Source organism: Xenopus tropicalis, chromosome 1 (genome assembly GCF_000004195.4).
Source record: "Xenopus tropicalis strain Nigerian chromosome 1, UCB_Xtro_10.0, whole genome shotgun sequence".
NCBI lineage: Eukaryota > Metazoa > Chordata > Amphibia > Anura > Pipidae > Xenopus > Xenopus tropicalis.
The window spans coordinates 195,081,586-195,098,165 of record NC_030677.2 but is presented as its reverse complement, the minus strand read 5'-3'; the positions used below and the strand labels follow the sequence as shown (position 1 = coordinate 195,098,165).

General features: G+C 39.1%; 2 protein-coding genes across 4 annotated transcripts in view; one reads left to right on the top strand and one right to left on the bottom strand.

Moving 5' to 3' along the window:
* The window catches only part of ccdc152 (coiled-coil domain containing 152), a 37,269-nt gene extending 26,790 nt beyond the window's left edge, over window positions 1-10,479 (top strand). For all 3 annotated transcript variants that reach the window (XM_031894342.1, XM_031894338.1, XM_031894336.1), the window contains 3 exons: window positions 479-606; window positions 8,487-8,573; window positions 9,170-10,479. In XM_031894342.1, the coding sequence (XP_031750202.1) occupies window positions 479-606; window positions 8,487-8,573; window positions 9,170-9,292 (338 nt within the window). In that variant the 3' untranslated portion in view covers window positions 9,293-10,479. The remainder of the gene's footprint in view (window positions 1-478; window positions 607-8,486; window positions 8,574-9,169) is intronic.
* selenop1 (selenoprotein P1) lies at window positions 10,240-16,243 on the bottom strand. Its single transcript, NM_001199884.1, has 5 exons — window positions 16,100-16,243; window positions 14,084-14,299; window positions 12,807-13,019; window positions 12,459-12,576; window positions 10,240-11,986 (listed from the first exon to the last, which is right to left on the bottom strand). The coding sequence occupies exons 2-5, from the start codon at window positions 14,284-14,286 to the stop codon at window positions 11,312-11,314; spliced, it is 1,209 nt and encodes a 402-aa protein (NP_001186813.1). The 5' UTR covers window positions 14,287-14,299; window positions 16,100-16,243; the 3' UTR covers window positions 10,240-11,311.
* Window positions 16,244-16,580: the final 337 nt, after the last annotated feature.

The window sequence follows — 16,580 nt, the reverse complement described above, 5'->3', positions numbered from 1 at the left end:
CTGCCGCAAAACAACCATGAGCAGTAGGCCTAAGAGAGCCCACTTAACCATGAATGGGGCAATTACATTTTTTTCTAATAGAATTTAAAAGAAGGGGCTACAACTATTGTCTTGCAAGGCAGCCTTCCATGGTTTTTCCATCACCGAAGCCTGTTGACTTAGCTGGAAGTGTAATCTTCCCTTATTTCTGAATCTTTTTACACCCCATTTATCAAGGATATACAGACAAAATTGTTCTCGTTCATTTTTGCAGCATCACAGTATTCTATCAGTTATTTACATAGTAAGTAAAATGAACCAAAAGACATGATATTCCACTGTGTAGCAAAAAATATGGATCAGCTTTTCAGAATGTTTTCCAGGGGTGAGAGATGGTAACAGCTGATTATTCAACAAGAAATGTTCTACATTTAAGTCATCTCAAGATTTTGTTTATAAAATAAAAGAGATTTGTTGTGATATCAAATTTTATTTCCAGTAAAGCTAAAAGAAGACGAAAACATGAACTTACTCCGGAAAAAAGACACGGAGATCGCAGAGTTAAAACAACAGCTTCAGAATAAGGAAAAGGAGATGCAGAAGGAGCTGATAAAGCAGCAAATAGAGGTATTGTCAGCAATCCTCCTAGAGAAGGGAATGTAAACTGCAGAAACAAACATGTCAAATTGTCCACTAAACACTGATTACATTAATCATTGTTTTTACAATGCTAATATAATGAATCTGAAACAACTTCTCCACCTGCTGTACAGTTTGGCCAACTGGCCGTCATCATCAGAAAATGATGTCAGTAAGAAAAGGAAAATGTTGTGATGTTGCAAACCGAGTATTTGGGATGGCTTTAGTAGTTAATGGCGTTTATGGAAAACCTGACAGGCTATAGCTGCAAAAGTGGTATTTAGGGGACTTATTCTGGCATGGCCTGGCAGCGATCCAGACTTCTGTGAAGCATTGAGGAATAAGGCTTCTGCAAACCAGATGCATGATTATATACGTCACAGATCTAGGATATTTTGGGGCCGATTTATTATCATTTGAGCCTCAGGGCTCAAGCAATTAGTTTCTCAATATGTTGCTGCTCAGCGGGTTTTTTAAAAACTTGATCAGGGAAAAAAAATGTTCTGCAGCAAGCCGAGGCAATCAGATACAGAAACCACGTGTCGTTTATGTAACATTTGCTCAAGCTTGAAGCTTGAGCAATAATAAATCAGCCCCTAAGAATAGGTGACATGAAAACTATAAGGCTAATGGGAAATAGGACAATTTGACAGACGCGGCCATCCCACAAAAACGGCAGAGGTCAAAACTCCCCATGTTATTGCATGAAAAGGTAGGCCTTAGTGCAAATATGCTCACTTGACCTGTAATGGCTCTGTGTGCCTCAGACAGTGCACTTTACATTTAATCACATTACCTGTGGTGGCAGGCAGACAGGAGTTCTAACCGCTGCTGATGGTAGCTGCTATAAAAGCATCCCTGGTGCCATTAGTCCAAAGGATTTTGCAGAATATGCTTTTATAAATATGTGTATAAGGAAAGTCTAAATGCATTAGAAATGTTAAATGTCACTGTAGTAATGTAAAAAACACCCTGCAAAATAGGGAAATTAGCATTGCACAAGAACTAGAAATGTATTGGCAAATAACAAAAAAATACTTCCCTTAAATATTGCAAAGTAGGCAATCTTTGTTTCATGTGTCATTTTAATAGAAAAGACCTTGAAATGTTTTGGGAACAATATGCACAGAGAGGACAAATAACAGTAACAATATGCTCAGGAGCTACATTTTTCAAATACATCTTTAAATCTCAGGCTTCTCTGGTATATAACCTTGTAATATGAAAGCAATTATTTCCCTGGTACAATCTAGATTGGTGCTGTCCAGCTTTTTCATCTTATGGGTTCATAACCTGATTGAAAATGTGTTCCAAGGGCCAAATTATATATAATTATAATCTCTGGGCAGACATAAGGGCCATAAAAATGCCCTGGAGGGCTACATCCAGCCCTAGGCCTCCAGTTGGAAAGTCTGGTGTAGATGATCAGATGCTTGTTATCTTATAAGAATATGGCTACCTCCTAACTACAGTAATGCTTTGATACTCAGGCAGCAGGATAAGAGGTGGACGTATAGAAGCACAAAGCAGAGGTAGATGTTATTAATAATCCATTCTTAAATTATGTTTTCAACCCTATGTAACTATGTAACTGTTCTTAAATTATGTTGTACCTGGATAAAATAAAAATCTTTGCCCCATGTAATGCATACCACCCAAATTACGGTATATGGTAGATTATACTGTGTGTGTATATATATATGGCATTGGTGCATATAAAATAGTAAAATAATATTTGTATGACATTAACTGTGAGTTATGAAATGGGCCAAGGGTATTTGCTTGCATACAGAGGAAATCTTATTAATTTACAATAAACTTGAAAATTCACAGTACGTGGATTGGACTAAAGTAACAAAAAATAGCACAGAAAATACATTCTTGTTTCGGCCTTAAATACATATTTCCAGGCATAATGGATTTGTGCATTCTGTAAATAACTGTTCCTGGGAAAAAACACTATTAACATATTTTGTAACACACAGTAATTGGTAATTACAATACAGAAATTTACCACAGGGAGAATCGATTAAGTGGAATGGTCAGTAAACAGAGTTAGCTAAATCAGCTGATGTAGCAATATGCAGAGCAAGAAATAATGTAAACCATATATCACATTTATGTTATTTCATACAGTAGAGTCTGTTTCAAGCTGAAGCTGGCCATACATGCACCGATAATATCTTCATACGACATTCGGTGTGTGTATAGCGGCTCAAAGAGGCAACCGATATCGCAAAAGGCTGCGAAAATCGGTCAATCGGCCAGGTTAAAAGATTTCGATCGGGCACCATTGGAGGCCCCAAGCAAAATTTACGTTCAGGTCTGAATCGCCAGGTGGAGGTAGAATTCTTATTGTTTTTGCCTCTATATTTGATGATTCGGTCCTGAACGTCAGTGGAGGAAGGGAAAGATCGAAATTGCTACATGTATGACCCCCTTTAGGCATGAAATGCTGGTTGTAGTGGAGTTCAAACTGGCCAAGATGTCTTTATTGTGCAAGTAATCTTAAGCAATTATCTCCAGTCTTGTGTTTGATGGTCCTGTAACTGCACAATGGGCTCAATTTGCAGTGAAGCACATGCACAGTTGTTTTCATTATGGTAAATCGGATGTATTTGCAGTAGGTGCCCATTTGTGTCTGCAATGACGCCAGAATTCTGCGAAAAACCGCTGCATTCCAAGCAGTGTCATTCAGTGGCTACTAAAGCAAATAAAGTGCTGTCTTGTATAAAAAAGGGCATTGACTCAAGGGATGAAAACACAATTTTGCCCCTTTATAGGTCCCTGGTAAGGCCTCACCTTGAGTATGGGGGGCAGTTTTGGGCTCCAGTCCTTAAGAAGGATATTAATGAGCTGGAGAGAGTTGTTGGCAGATTCTGTTAATGCCTATAAGATTGGCCTGGATGAGTTCTTGAACAAGCATAGTATCCAAGGCTATTGTGATACTAATACCTACAGTTAGTATTAGTGTTGGTATATAGGGTTTATGTATGTGAGTGTATAGATTGGTAAGTATAAGTTGTGTGTGCTGGGTTTACTTGGATGGGTTGAACTTGATGGACTCTTTTTTCAACCCTATGTAACTATGTAACTATTGTGCAAGACATACATGGCTATTCACTCAAAATCCCTTTCCCCCACACATTTAGTTTTTCGTAGGCTGAGGGGAGGCCACATTAATAGTGCAGTAAGATATTCGGCTCTTTAAGTTACCATGAGTGGCTTTTTGCCATCCCTGGTAATTTTCGGGGTGCTGCTGTCTGATGTGAGCTTCTTAATTCACCTCATGGCAGCAGCGCCCCTGGGTAAATGACCGCTGCATGTTTACAGATATACTTAAAGACATAATAATGAATGTCTGTAAAGATTCTCATTCAGCCAGGTCATGGTATATCTGTAGTAATAAGTCAAATTAACTGGACTTGCTGTGTCTTTATTGAAGATGTTTTACCAGTTATCCCGCTGGCTTTCTCAATTCAGAATGACAAGGATCTTTCTGTAATAAATACTCTTAATACTTTCTGGAATAAATGATGAAACAAAAATGAAGGGGAAGTAGTATAGGGGAAGATGCAAGATGGACAAGTGTGTTGTGGGTGGTGTTTAATGTGGTGTTCTTTGCCTGTGGATAGTAAATGTGCCCTATGGCCTTTAAAATAAATTACTGTACTTCTGTATCAAAAGAGAAGCTTTTTCTTCCAATAAATATTCATAAAAATAAAGTGGTGATATAAATAAAAAGTAAAGTATTTGCTAAGTGTATTCCCACAAATAAGATTTGCGTGTATAAGGGATGTTCTACGGTGCAGAGACAGACTGTTCCAGTATTAAACTGTACATTTCCAGTGATGGATGGTCGACCAGGAGGAACATATTTGCAGAAACAGCTGTATGTTATTGCTACGTGTAGCAGATATCTACTGATGTATGTGTAGCGTATAGCAATGTTTCAGTCATCGTATGCAAGCACAAACCATGATTGCTTCCATCTGGATCCCAGGTGTATTCTGGCTTCAGAGTTAGAACTGGCTGCATGAAACTACATAGTATTCATACAAAAAAATATATGTAGTTATTAGGACTGCTAAATACATTTTATACCAGTTTGCTCCTGTGATATTTATTATGTTTGCTATTTTGTACTTAACTTAAAGAAGAACTAAAAATGAATATGGCTAAAAATACCATATTTTATATATTGAACTTACTGCACTAGCCTAAAGTTTCAGCACCTCTATAGTAGTAATGATCCAAGTCTTTACAGTTATCACAGGAGCTCCCATCTTGGATTTTGTTAGGAGTGTCAGTGACCCTACACATGCTCAGTGTGCTCTGGTCAGCCGTTGAGAAGCTACGTTATCAATCAAAAAATGAGGTTGGCCTGTCATACTGGGCTGATTATTAAATGATGGTGCTAGATGCATTAGTTTCAGATCTGCCAAGAAGAAATTATCTGTATTAATTACTAATCAACCTCATACTGTGCCATTTATATTCTATATATACAGTATATTGTGCCATTTATATTCTATATATACAGTATAATGTGAGTGGGGCCCTAAGCTCAGGTTATACTGTGACATCTATATTGTATATATACAGTATATAGTGAGTGGGTCCCTAAGCTCAGGTCATACTGTGACATTTATATTGTATATATATAGTATATAGTGAGTGGGTCCCTAAGCTCAGGTTATACTGTGACATTTATATTGTATATATACAGTATATAGTGAGTGGGGCCCTAAGCTCAGGTTATACTGTGACATTTATATTGTATATATACAGTATATAGTGAGTGGGTCCCTAAGCTCGGGTTATACTGTGACATTTATATTGTATATTTACAGTATATAGTGAGTGGGGCCCTAAGCTCGGGTTATACTGTGACATTTATATTGTATATTTACAGTATATAGTGAGTGGGCCCCTAAGCTCAGGTTATACTGTGACATTTATATTGTATATTTACAGTATATAGTGAGTGGGCCCCTAAGCTCAGGTTATACTGTGACATTTATATTGTATATATACAGTATATAGTGAGTGGGTCCCTAAGCTCAGGTTATACTGTGACATTTATATTGTATATATACAGTATATAGTGAGTGGGTCCCTAAGCTCGGGTTATACTGTGACATTTATATTGTATATATACAGTATATAGTGAGTGGGTCCCTAAGCTCGGGTTATACTGTGACATTTATATTGTATATATACAGTATATAGTGAGTGGGCCCCTAAGCTCAGGTTATACTGTGACATTTATATTGTATATATACAGTATATAGTGAGTGGGTCCCTAAGCTCGGGTTATACTGTGACATTTATATTGTATATATACAGTATATAGTGAGTGGGTCCCTAAGCTCAGGTTATACTGTGACATTTATATTGTATATATACAGTATATAGTGAGTGGGTCCCTAAGCTCAGGTTATACTGTGACATTTATATTGTATATATACAGTATATAGTGAGTGGGCCCCTAAGCTCAGGTTATACTGTGACATTTATATTCTATATATACAGTATATAGTGAGTGGATCCCTAAGCTCAGGTTATACTGTGACATTTATATTGTATATATACAGTATATAGTGAGTGGGTCCCTAAGCTCAGGTTATACTGTGACATTTATATTCTATATATACAGTATATAGTGAGTGGGTCCCTAAGCTCAGGTAAGTGACAGCAGCACAGAGCATGGGCAGGGAATCAGCAGAAAAGAAGATGGGGGGCTACTGGGGCATCTTTGGGGGCACAGACCTTCCCTGCTAAAGGGCTGTGGGGCCTTGGGCTGGTACAGAAGCACAAAACATAATGTACAACATTAGGCTTTAGTTCTCCTTTAAAATAAGTGGCAACCTCCACATGCTTACAAAATGCAATATGCGCCATTCTTTTGATATGTTACCTTAATGCAACAAATAATGCAAAAAAAATTATTTTTTCTTTGCAGTATTTTTATTGGGGTTTTATCAGTTTCTACACAGGTAGTAAAAATAGGACTACATAGAAATAGCAGCTTTACAAAAATTAGTTGGGATAAGGGGGAGGAGCGGCTAACCCTGAAAATTCAGAAGGAATAGGAGGAACAGGACATGGGGGCATAAAATTACAACAAAAACACACTAGAAAGTCTTTAATAATCCCATAGCAAAAGTAATAATGTTTGTTTTACATTTATAATCACACATTGAAAGAGCAAACTTAATCAGAGAGGGAGGTACCATTTGTGCTGTTATATTTAAACCATGGTTCCAATTGTCTGAGAGAATAATGGATCATTTTTGTTAAACATTATCCATACATACATTTATGAATTTATTGGCATAATAATTATAACCTATGGGAGGTTTTCAGCATTCCAGAATTTTCTCATGAAATACTGTTCTAGATTCCATAGAAGGGTACATTGTTAGCCTAAAGATGAACTAATATGCACTAAAGTAAATAGCAGAAGAAGTACAGTCAGAAAAGACTCACTCATAAGAAAGATAAATGGGGTTATGTCTTTTAAAGGCACTAAGTTTTCCCAGGAGCAGTAACCCATAGCAACCAATCGGCAGGGAGCATTTACTAGTCACCTGTTTAAAAGCAAAAATCTTATTGGTTGCTATGGGTTACTGCTCCTGGGCAAACTTAGTGCCTTTTATTACATGTAGGGGTAAGAGTGAATCTGGTAACAGGCAGATAGTCATAAAGAAATTAGGAAGTGGAAAAACACATAAAAGTAGATGGCAAAAGGCAGACTGGGAATTGGGATGAAGGTTTGCAAAGCCATCCTGTATCTTTCTCTGGACTGATCAGTCCTTTAGGGATATTATCAAGGGATTTAATTACAGCTCATGCCCTCTCTCCACTCTACAGCTTATTCAGTTTAACACAATAGGCATTAACATTGTCTGTCCCCGGATCTAGGCTCTTCACCAAAACACAGATCAGTTCTTAATAATCTCTGTTTTTAAGAGAACAGAAAGTGCAGAAAATTGTGTTGAAGATGTTAGAATTGGCACCTTGAATTGCTGAGATTAATTCTTACCAGAGCACTCCCTGCATGGGGGTGTGGGTTTCCTCACGGCACTCTGGTTTCTCTTGTATTTCAAATATGGGTTTTGTTCTTGATTGTAAGGGACTGATGTGAATAATGAACAATGCTGTAAAGCAAGGAATCATTGGGAGCCCAGCTGTTAATATCGAGTCTAAGAACTCCTCTGGCATTTTTACATCTTTTAGGACAATCTCTCGGGGTATCCTTTATAATATAAGTATTGTCAGTTGAGAATTTTTTTTTTGCACTCACAGAGGTGCAGTTTTACAATAGCTGGCTAATTATTTTAGGGTACATGTGCTCTTAGCATGGTTCACAAAATTCTATTAATTGTGAGATTCATCTTGCTAAAAATCCATGTTATCCCTAGCAAAAACTCAGCATTTCAGTCTTATTGTTCCTCCTTATATTTATGCTGTTCTCTGTGAATGCAGAATGGGCTGAATATTTGACTTTACAAATCCATCAGGAAGAGCAAACATACAGCTTTCTGCAGGCACTGAACCTTGGCATGTACAGTAGCTGCTCTGTGGTGTCTATACCCTTCATTTCATGGGTACAAATCTCATTCATAATTACGTTATATTGTTAGTCAAATTAAGCTAATCCTCAGATTTCGTTTCTGAGTAATATTCTGTACAATGTTTTGGTTTGATATTACCTTATGGATAAAATAGCAAATCAGTTATCAACCCAAGTTTTGTCTGGTGTTTTATTACTGAGCAGATGACCAACACTGTATATTGTTGTTTTTTATTAATGGCTCACATCCTATTCATTATACATGTAATCTTCTATTATTTTTTTCTAGTTCGCTGCCAAATTGGCAAAAATCGAAGATAAAAATTCCCGTTTCCATCCAGATACTAGTACATTATCGAAGAATATCTACAGAACGGTATGTTTCCAACATTATTAATAATTTACTAGTTGCAGTTTAGCTATAAAATGTGGATGAGTGGGGATCATTTATTGTTAAATAGTGCCTCTGTCTTTAGACAGATGCATATGGGGTACCTGGAAATGTTCTGTTTGGAAATCAGTGCTGTCCAACTTATTACAAGTGGTAGGATGATTATTTCTGATATAGCTAGTGATGTCATACAGTGAAGTTTATGGAGACTGGGGGCCACAAAAGTCCTTTAGAGGGCCACATCTGGTCTACGGGCCTCCAGCTGGACATCACTGGGTTAAATGACTAATAAATAATGATTCTATATTCTGTCAGCATCTACTTGTTGCTTGTAACAGAGGTATGCATGGGAAAGGCACCTACCCTGGGAGCCATTTTCCCTCAAGTATTATATATTCAATATGTTAATATGTTAACATGCAATTATTTCTGCTTAAATGTGTCCTTACTTTTCTTCTGAGCAAAGTCAACCTGCGTAGTAATAGCATAGTTTGCTGGAAAATCACAAGCATAAAAGCTGAAATATTTGTAAATGATTGCTCGGGTCAGATCATGTTCTTACTGCTTCGTGTTTTCTATAGAAACTTCAGCATTTGCAGGAGGAGAAAAACAAAGTAATTGAATCCCTGCGGAGCAAAATCAAGGACTTGGAGCAACAAACCAGCAGTGGAAGTGATTCTCGCTTGAAGCGACGTCGGGTTTAAAGTCAAAAACAACATAGCAAGCTAATGTGCTTCTCTGTTTAACAATATTAAGGCTGCATTTTCTTCCTTAAAATACATATTATAGGTCTGTTTAAAGGTTTACATGACTAGTTACTTTTATTAAGCTGTACATTTTGGTTTTGACATAACTCCCAGCATTCCCAATCAGAACATTTTAGGGCCTGTCAATGATTTAGCCCAGCCATACCCAGTTTCATCAAACTATACTACTGATTCACCCCAACTCCCTCCAAATTCTACTAAGCACTGCCCACTTTCAGGTCTGCAGGTGCTGTCATGTTGGAATAAACAATTGGCAGGTAGTTTCTAATTGTGTGGCTTATCAATGATAATATTTTTTAGTTGCTATTCAGCTAATCCTGGCATTTAAACTATTTCCAATCTCATGGGCCCTCAAATTCAGCTAGTGATCTGCAAAAGAGATTTCACAACAAATGGGAGAGGCTCTGACTACAAACATTAAATATAATAAATAAAACCTATTGGCATGTTTATTAAAAGGTTGAAAGATCACTTTGTATTAGTCTAGTCAAAAGGCAACTGGTTAAAAACCCCCAGTAAGAATGCAAAGTTGCAATCTTATTCTTGTCAAGAAACCCATTAACAACCATTTACAGTTACTTCTGATCTTAAGGGACTTCTTTTTTGCAAATCTGCCCAACTGTGCCTTTCCCTAGTTTAGAAGAATTAACGTTATAGGGGTTATTTATCAATTCCCTGGATGCAACAACTAAGTACTAATGGGAACAAATTTGTGCCACTTGCTGCTCAATACAGTGTCCAGGGTTTTCAGTGCAGCCTGCACTTTGCACCTTATGCTGAATCCAGAAGGCAGTAAGCAAAGGTCCAACGGCGTATGGTGCTTTTTGGCACACAAATGTACAGAAATGAGATTAGCCACATTAATGCAAAGACAAGCAGATGACTAGTTTGTGTAGAATTTTATTGTTTATAGAAATACACTCTCACTTGGCTTCCCATACTGCATTAATGCTACTTAGCAATGCCATATAGGTTTATTCAGGTTATGTAGGAGTTTGTTTCCCTAGAAACCGTCATTGATTATAGCATTTACTAACAATGCAGCCCATCACCAAAGAACTTCCAAACCCTTCTCTAAAAGCACTACAAAAAGTTCATACATACAAAGAATAAGACAGTAATATCAGCAATAAAATTCATTACAAATGCAAATAACTAAAGCAAAACACCTGCGATCTTTGGCAGGTCCTGGTATGCGATGGCTTCACAATGGCACTCTATTGACAACTCCCAGTAACCTCCAAAAACGCTGGAGGTTGCTGGCAGTTACAGTAAGAGTTCCCTTATTAAGTCACCAAAGAACATAATATTCAGTCTACAATATTCTAATGCTATCTTGTGTTCTCAATGATAGAAATTATTCTTTTGCATAAGCAAAATCTTCTCACGCCATTCACCAGTTTCTGTTTGCCAGACTCAGACAGAAGCCCCTATTTTGTAGTTTATGCTTCTGCCATCATTAACGCAAGCAACAAATCAAGTGATGAACAGGAGAGGCACTGTGGTGGTGTGGAGGTGCGCTGCATTCACATTAGCCTAGGATGTTATAAAGGCTCCCTTGGTCAGGCCTGCTTTAACTATATCATGCCCAGGTTTCAGCAACTCATTGCTCAGCAATCAATTGCTTCACTCCTGGGCAGTTAAACAGTTAAATAATGATGTTGGGAGATTGTGCATTACACTGATGGATTAGCAGCCCATTAACAGCTATTTTCTGCCACAAGGGGAGTCGTGCTAAAAGTGATGACAGTAACCCATGTCAACCAGTTAGCTCTGATTAGACATCTGCATCAAAACTGATAAAAGTTACATTCTGATTGTTTGTTATGGGGTTACCCCAACTTCGTACATTCTCTTTGTTTGGTGGAGTGTATAGGATTAGAAACATGGGCTTAAAGCATGGGCTTACTATGTGTAATGCACAAACAGGGCACTGAATTCTAAATTCCTAACAGTTTACATTAGGAATCGTCAGAGTTCCTTTCATTGTCAGTTTTCTGCCTCCTGAGGTCAGGCTCAGGGGGCATTGGGCTCTGACTCTAGCTTTGTCTCTGGCAGGCCTGTGCTTTCTGAATGTCATGCAGCGGCAGACAGACGTCACTGTCAGGATTCAGGGAGGCTGTCCGACAGCAGCTCTTGTCAACTGCAGGAAGATGGCAAAGCCTCCTGTCAGTGTCAAGCCACTTCATTTTCTGTTACTTCAAATGACAGCTGTCGTCAGTGTCAGCATCAGCTGTTAAATGCCTTGCCTCCCTCCTCTCTCCAGTCTCATAAATACTGTTTCTTTCAGCTTTTAGCCTTTTTTCAAGGCTGTCGAGCTAATACTGGAATGTCTGCCTCCCTTTGTGGCACAAATAAAACCTCACTCTGTGGTACAACTTGCACAACACTTTGACCCTGCCCATTTTGACTGCCAGCCCTATTGTTAGCTTGAGCGCTAGACCTAAGGACATCAAGTTCGGCCACTTGGCCATCTTCACTGTGATGATGTCGGTGTCTGTGCCCACTGTGCTTAGGGCGGTGGTGTCTATGGTGATTCCTGTGATGTCTGGGTCTCTCCACCTTCTCTTCAACTGGTTTGTCTTGCTCTTGCTGCTCCTCTGGTTTCTTGCAAACATCAGCATCTAGTATCTATAAGAAATGATATTAACCAAACCATTCAATGCTTGCTTATTCAACAGATTCTATAGTGGGGAGCAGCGCTGCTGGTGACAACTCTCAGAATGCAGGAGCAAGTGGGCTTCTATATTGTAGCACAGCAAGATGGGTCTACATGCAGCACAAGGGGCACAACTGTCCCACAGAGTCCATTCTCAGAGGGCCTGTCTCTGATATGCCTGAAGGTAAGGGCAAAATCAGCCAGAAGCCAAAAAGTTGGGGAAGATCAGGAGGCATTATTTCAGCCAGGCAAATGCCAGAGGGGCAAGATGTCATAGACAGTCAATATTTAGAGGTCTGATGGGGGCTGTTTGGGCCTATTCCAAGTCTGACTTCAGCTGCAAATTACTACTATTTCACAGCAGCCCTATGCACCCACCACAATTTCATAAACCTAACTAGATCGTTACTTTAGACAACATATGAGAAACACATATAAACATACCTTGTGTTCACATTCCCCACATTTATCTTCACAATAAGCAATTCTTATGGCTTCTTCAACGTAAGGGAAATGTAAGAGTGAGTACGGCAGTTCGAGATGTTGCACCAAACGTCCGCACCTTTAGCAGGAGGAAAAAATGGAGGAATGAACGTGCATCTTTTATTACCACCGTTACTTTAATACTTTAAAAAAAATATGCAAAATGCATTGTGGCCCTTTAACAGATGGCTATATATTAATCTCCCATTCTAAAAGAAATGATGGAGACACTGAAAGCAAATGCAATATGATGAAGTGTGATTTATTTGGCATGCTTTACATAAAGCATTGCTCATCTGCAGCACTAACCTGTCATAAACGAAGAAATCATCCTTGTCTCCCTTCAGTAGGCTCCAGACATCAGGCTGGTATTCCTCTTGCTGATACACAGGAATGTGCTCGGAGACCTTAGACTTCAGCAGATCATACTTTGCCCGAGATTGTCTCCCTTGGTGATTAACCACAACGTAGGAAATACCCACCAATTTCTCCTTCTCCAGTTTCAACCGCAGATCCTCCAACCTGAAACCCAAACACTGATGTCTGAATCAAATTTACACAAAGGGGCCCTGAGCCATAGTTAGTTTTTCCAGGCACTGCAAGAATGCCTAGTGTATTGGATTGCTAGCGAACCAGATGACTCTGTGCCACACACCAAGCTACGCATTCAGCAAGGGACGGCAGCATTTAGAATGCTTCTATTAGGGCCCTGGAGTACTCATGCACCTAGAGCCCCTTTCATAGCCAGGCGCACTTGTTATATATAAGAGGGCATCAACTACCATGAATAGTGGCCAAGTTCCGGGCATGCTTGGAAATTTCTGTTCCTTTCTACCCATCTTAAAACAGACAAGCCACAGATATCAGCGGGCAGCCACTTAGCTCTTGCATGTGTGGCCCTCATAGTAATGATAATAATGTGCTCCCATGTTAGCACTGCAAACCTTAACTTTAATGTCTATCAAAGCAAACTACAACCCCATAATGGTCTGCAAGGCTTTCAATCACATAAGGGCTTGGAAACAACGGTAAGTGGCACCTTTGATAAATGGCTACCTCTGACGTCAGAAGTAGAAATCAGTTTGCATCATTATCTAGAGAACAATATATCCTATTGTAAAATATAAAGATATTCTAATTCTCCGAAGAGTTCCATGATCATATATAGGCACAAGATCAAAGACACTGGCAGTCATTTATTAGCACTGGGCAAAGTTGGCCATGGGCAGTAACCCATAGCGACCAATCAGTAATTGGCTTTTTTCAGCCAGCTGCAGTTAGAACAATGAAAGCAACAATTTGATTGGTTGCCATTGGTTACTGCCCATAGGCAAATTTGCCCAGTGTTGATAAATGACCCCCAGTGTTTTTATACAAGTCATGGAAGTGCAACATAATATACTCATATTTTACATCAGGGATTATGTTATTTTTTATAATACACAAGTTTCAGTGAGTTATGTGACACGAATTACTTCATAACTGATGTCACTAAGCTGTTTATAAGGATATAATGTACATGATATTTCTAAACACGTAATAATATAAATGGCTCTAGTGTGTTGTAAATGAACCCAGACGCATACCTGGAAGCCTGCAGCAGGCACAGAGATCAGCTAGCCTGAAGAAGGGCCACCACCGTCACTTTCCCAGCAGATTGCATCATTGGATTCTGGTCTCCGATGCTCCATTCTGGCGGTTCTTTACACCGCTTTCGATGGCCCTGGCTCTCTGCCCCTCCCCAAGGGAGAAGGCAAAGAGCCAGGGCAAGAGCAAAGCCCTTCCACATGGTGAGAGGAAGCCTACGGTGCAAAACAAAAACAACATAGTTATCTTTATAACTCAAAATAATACAGTGGAGTGCACTAGCCCCTAATAAATATTACACTATTATTAAGTCAGCCCAGAGAATTATACCTGATCCTTTCTAGATGCTAAACTCAACACTGAGACAATAAGTTTCAGGAAAAAAGCAAATGCCACAGAAGCCTACCCATAGTGCAGAGATTCATCCTTGAAATCCCCTCAGCAGCCTGTAAATGTCATTGCTTGGCGACATATGGTAGAAATATTTCTCTAGCCAGAATTTCCCAAAGCCATCCCTACCAGTCACTAATGAAGGCTGCTATTTCACTGAAACACCTTATCTGGGCAGTATATGATAATCGGCATATCTATTTACTTTTCAAAAGAATGTCAATATAAATCCCATTACTGTGAAACTGATTACACAGGAGGCCTGGAGATTAGAAGAACTCGCTTGTGGAGTGCATTTTAATTTGAATGCAGTGAAGACCTTTACAGACCTTAGTAATACATATACCAGAATGCATACACCAGCATTTGTATAAAATTACATATAACTCTTCTATTCCGTCTAATATATTTGTATTGCAGCCCAATTCCCCAATAACAAAAGCTAAACAAACACACAAATAAAGAAATGAAATGGACACGGTGACCAAAGCGCCACATCCTTGGTACAACAAACAATCCTGGGGACATTCTTGGCAAATAACTAAACACAGATACTCACCCGCTGTGTTTTTATGGCTAGTGTTGTTGCCAGTTGCTACTCTGTACAGCTAAGTTGCTGCAAGTACTTCTAGTTCGTGACAATGACCGGTAATGTCCTATTACTAGCAGGTTTACCCATTCAGTCCCTCTACTATACTTATTCCAGTCTCTTATTCAAACCACTGCCTGGTTGCTAAGCAAAATAAGAGCCTAGTAACCAGAGTGCTGAAAAACCAACCTGCTGAACAAAAAGCTAAATATCGATAAAAAAATAAAGCCCAATTGCATACAGTCTCAGAATATCACTATCTACATCATACTAGTTAATTTAAAGGTGAACTATGCCCCTTAAGCAATGTGAATGTGCAGACCTGTGTTTTTTTCTAATACGGCATCTATGTTTCATACATGTAGCGTGTCACATACAAATGAATATGATGCTGGCAGCGATTGAGCTTACGGTCATTGATGTTTCATCATCAACTGCTGCTGCTGTTTACTTTGTAAAGATTTCAGAAATCAATGAACCCTCTTGTATTTAATTACCAATAAGCAAGGAAAAAAAGCAACGTTACAACACCTCTGTGCCTTTAAATCTCCATGGAGGGAATGGTGGGAAACAAAAGCTGCTGCGTGTATTCAGCTTGATAAAGCGTAACAAAGTACAGGTCTGTGCAACAATTGCTATAATGCAGATGTTCTATAACTGGAAGATTATCTAACATGTCAGCATTTATATGCTACTTACTCAGAACTAACCAATCCAGTGGGCTACCAGCCAGCAATATATATATATATATTTAAACCCTACATTGTGATACCCTTGCAGCTATTACTTTGCACTGGAGAGGAGCTGCAGCTGAAAACACAGTTGAGAGATATCAGATACGGCGCTTGTGGATCAATATCCCCCTGCTCTTACATTCTTTCCATAAAATCAATGCTGATTTAATTAGCAGCCGTAGGAGGAAGAGCTTCTACTTTCCCATGATTTTGAAGGAATGTTTAGAAAGGAGAGAAAGGAGAAGATATATGTGCAGGCAGGAGGAGGCTACAGTGATCAGTAAGGAAAGTCATTTGCTTACACTGCCCCTGGTTCTGTGCAGACTGCTCTCTCCTGCAGCCAGCGCCTCTTCCTATTTATACTCAGCTTGTTTATCAGCCTGCTCCCTGCTACAAAGTCCAGCTTAGCCTTGTGGGACAGCCCTCTAACGTAAGGGTCAGCTCTGCCATTGCCAGGAACGGGGGGATACAAGTACTTGCACCCTAACACCGCTGAATGGATCCTGAGAACACTTTTGATGCTTTTGCCTTGAAAATTAAATGTTTTGCTAAACAATTCCCCCCCTGTGTGAAAGAATGGATCAGTCCTCATGAAGAAGGGAGTGTCCCACCCCTGTGTTCTTACTGTGCCAAAAATCCCCAGGAAGAGCCTGGGAAGTGCTCAGTGTGCAAGTCTGCTTGTTTTTAAAGAGCTGTCAGAATGGAATTCCTGAGGGGTTTGCTGGTGATTAAAGGGCAAACAAACGGTCAGACATACACAGCAAAAACACATTAATCCTTATA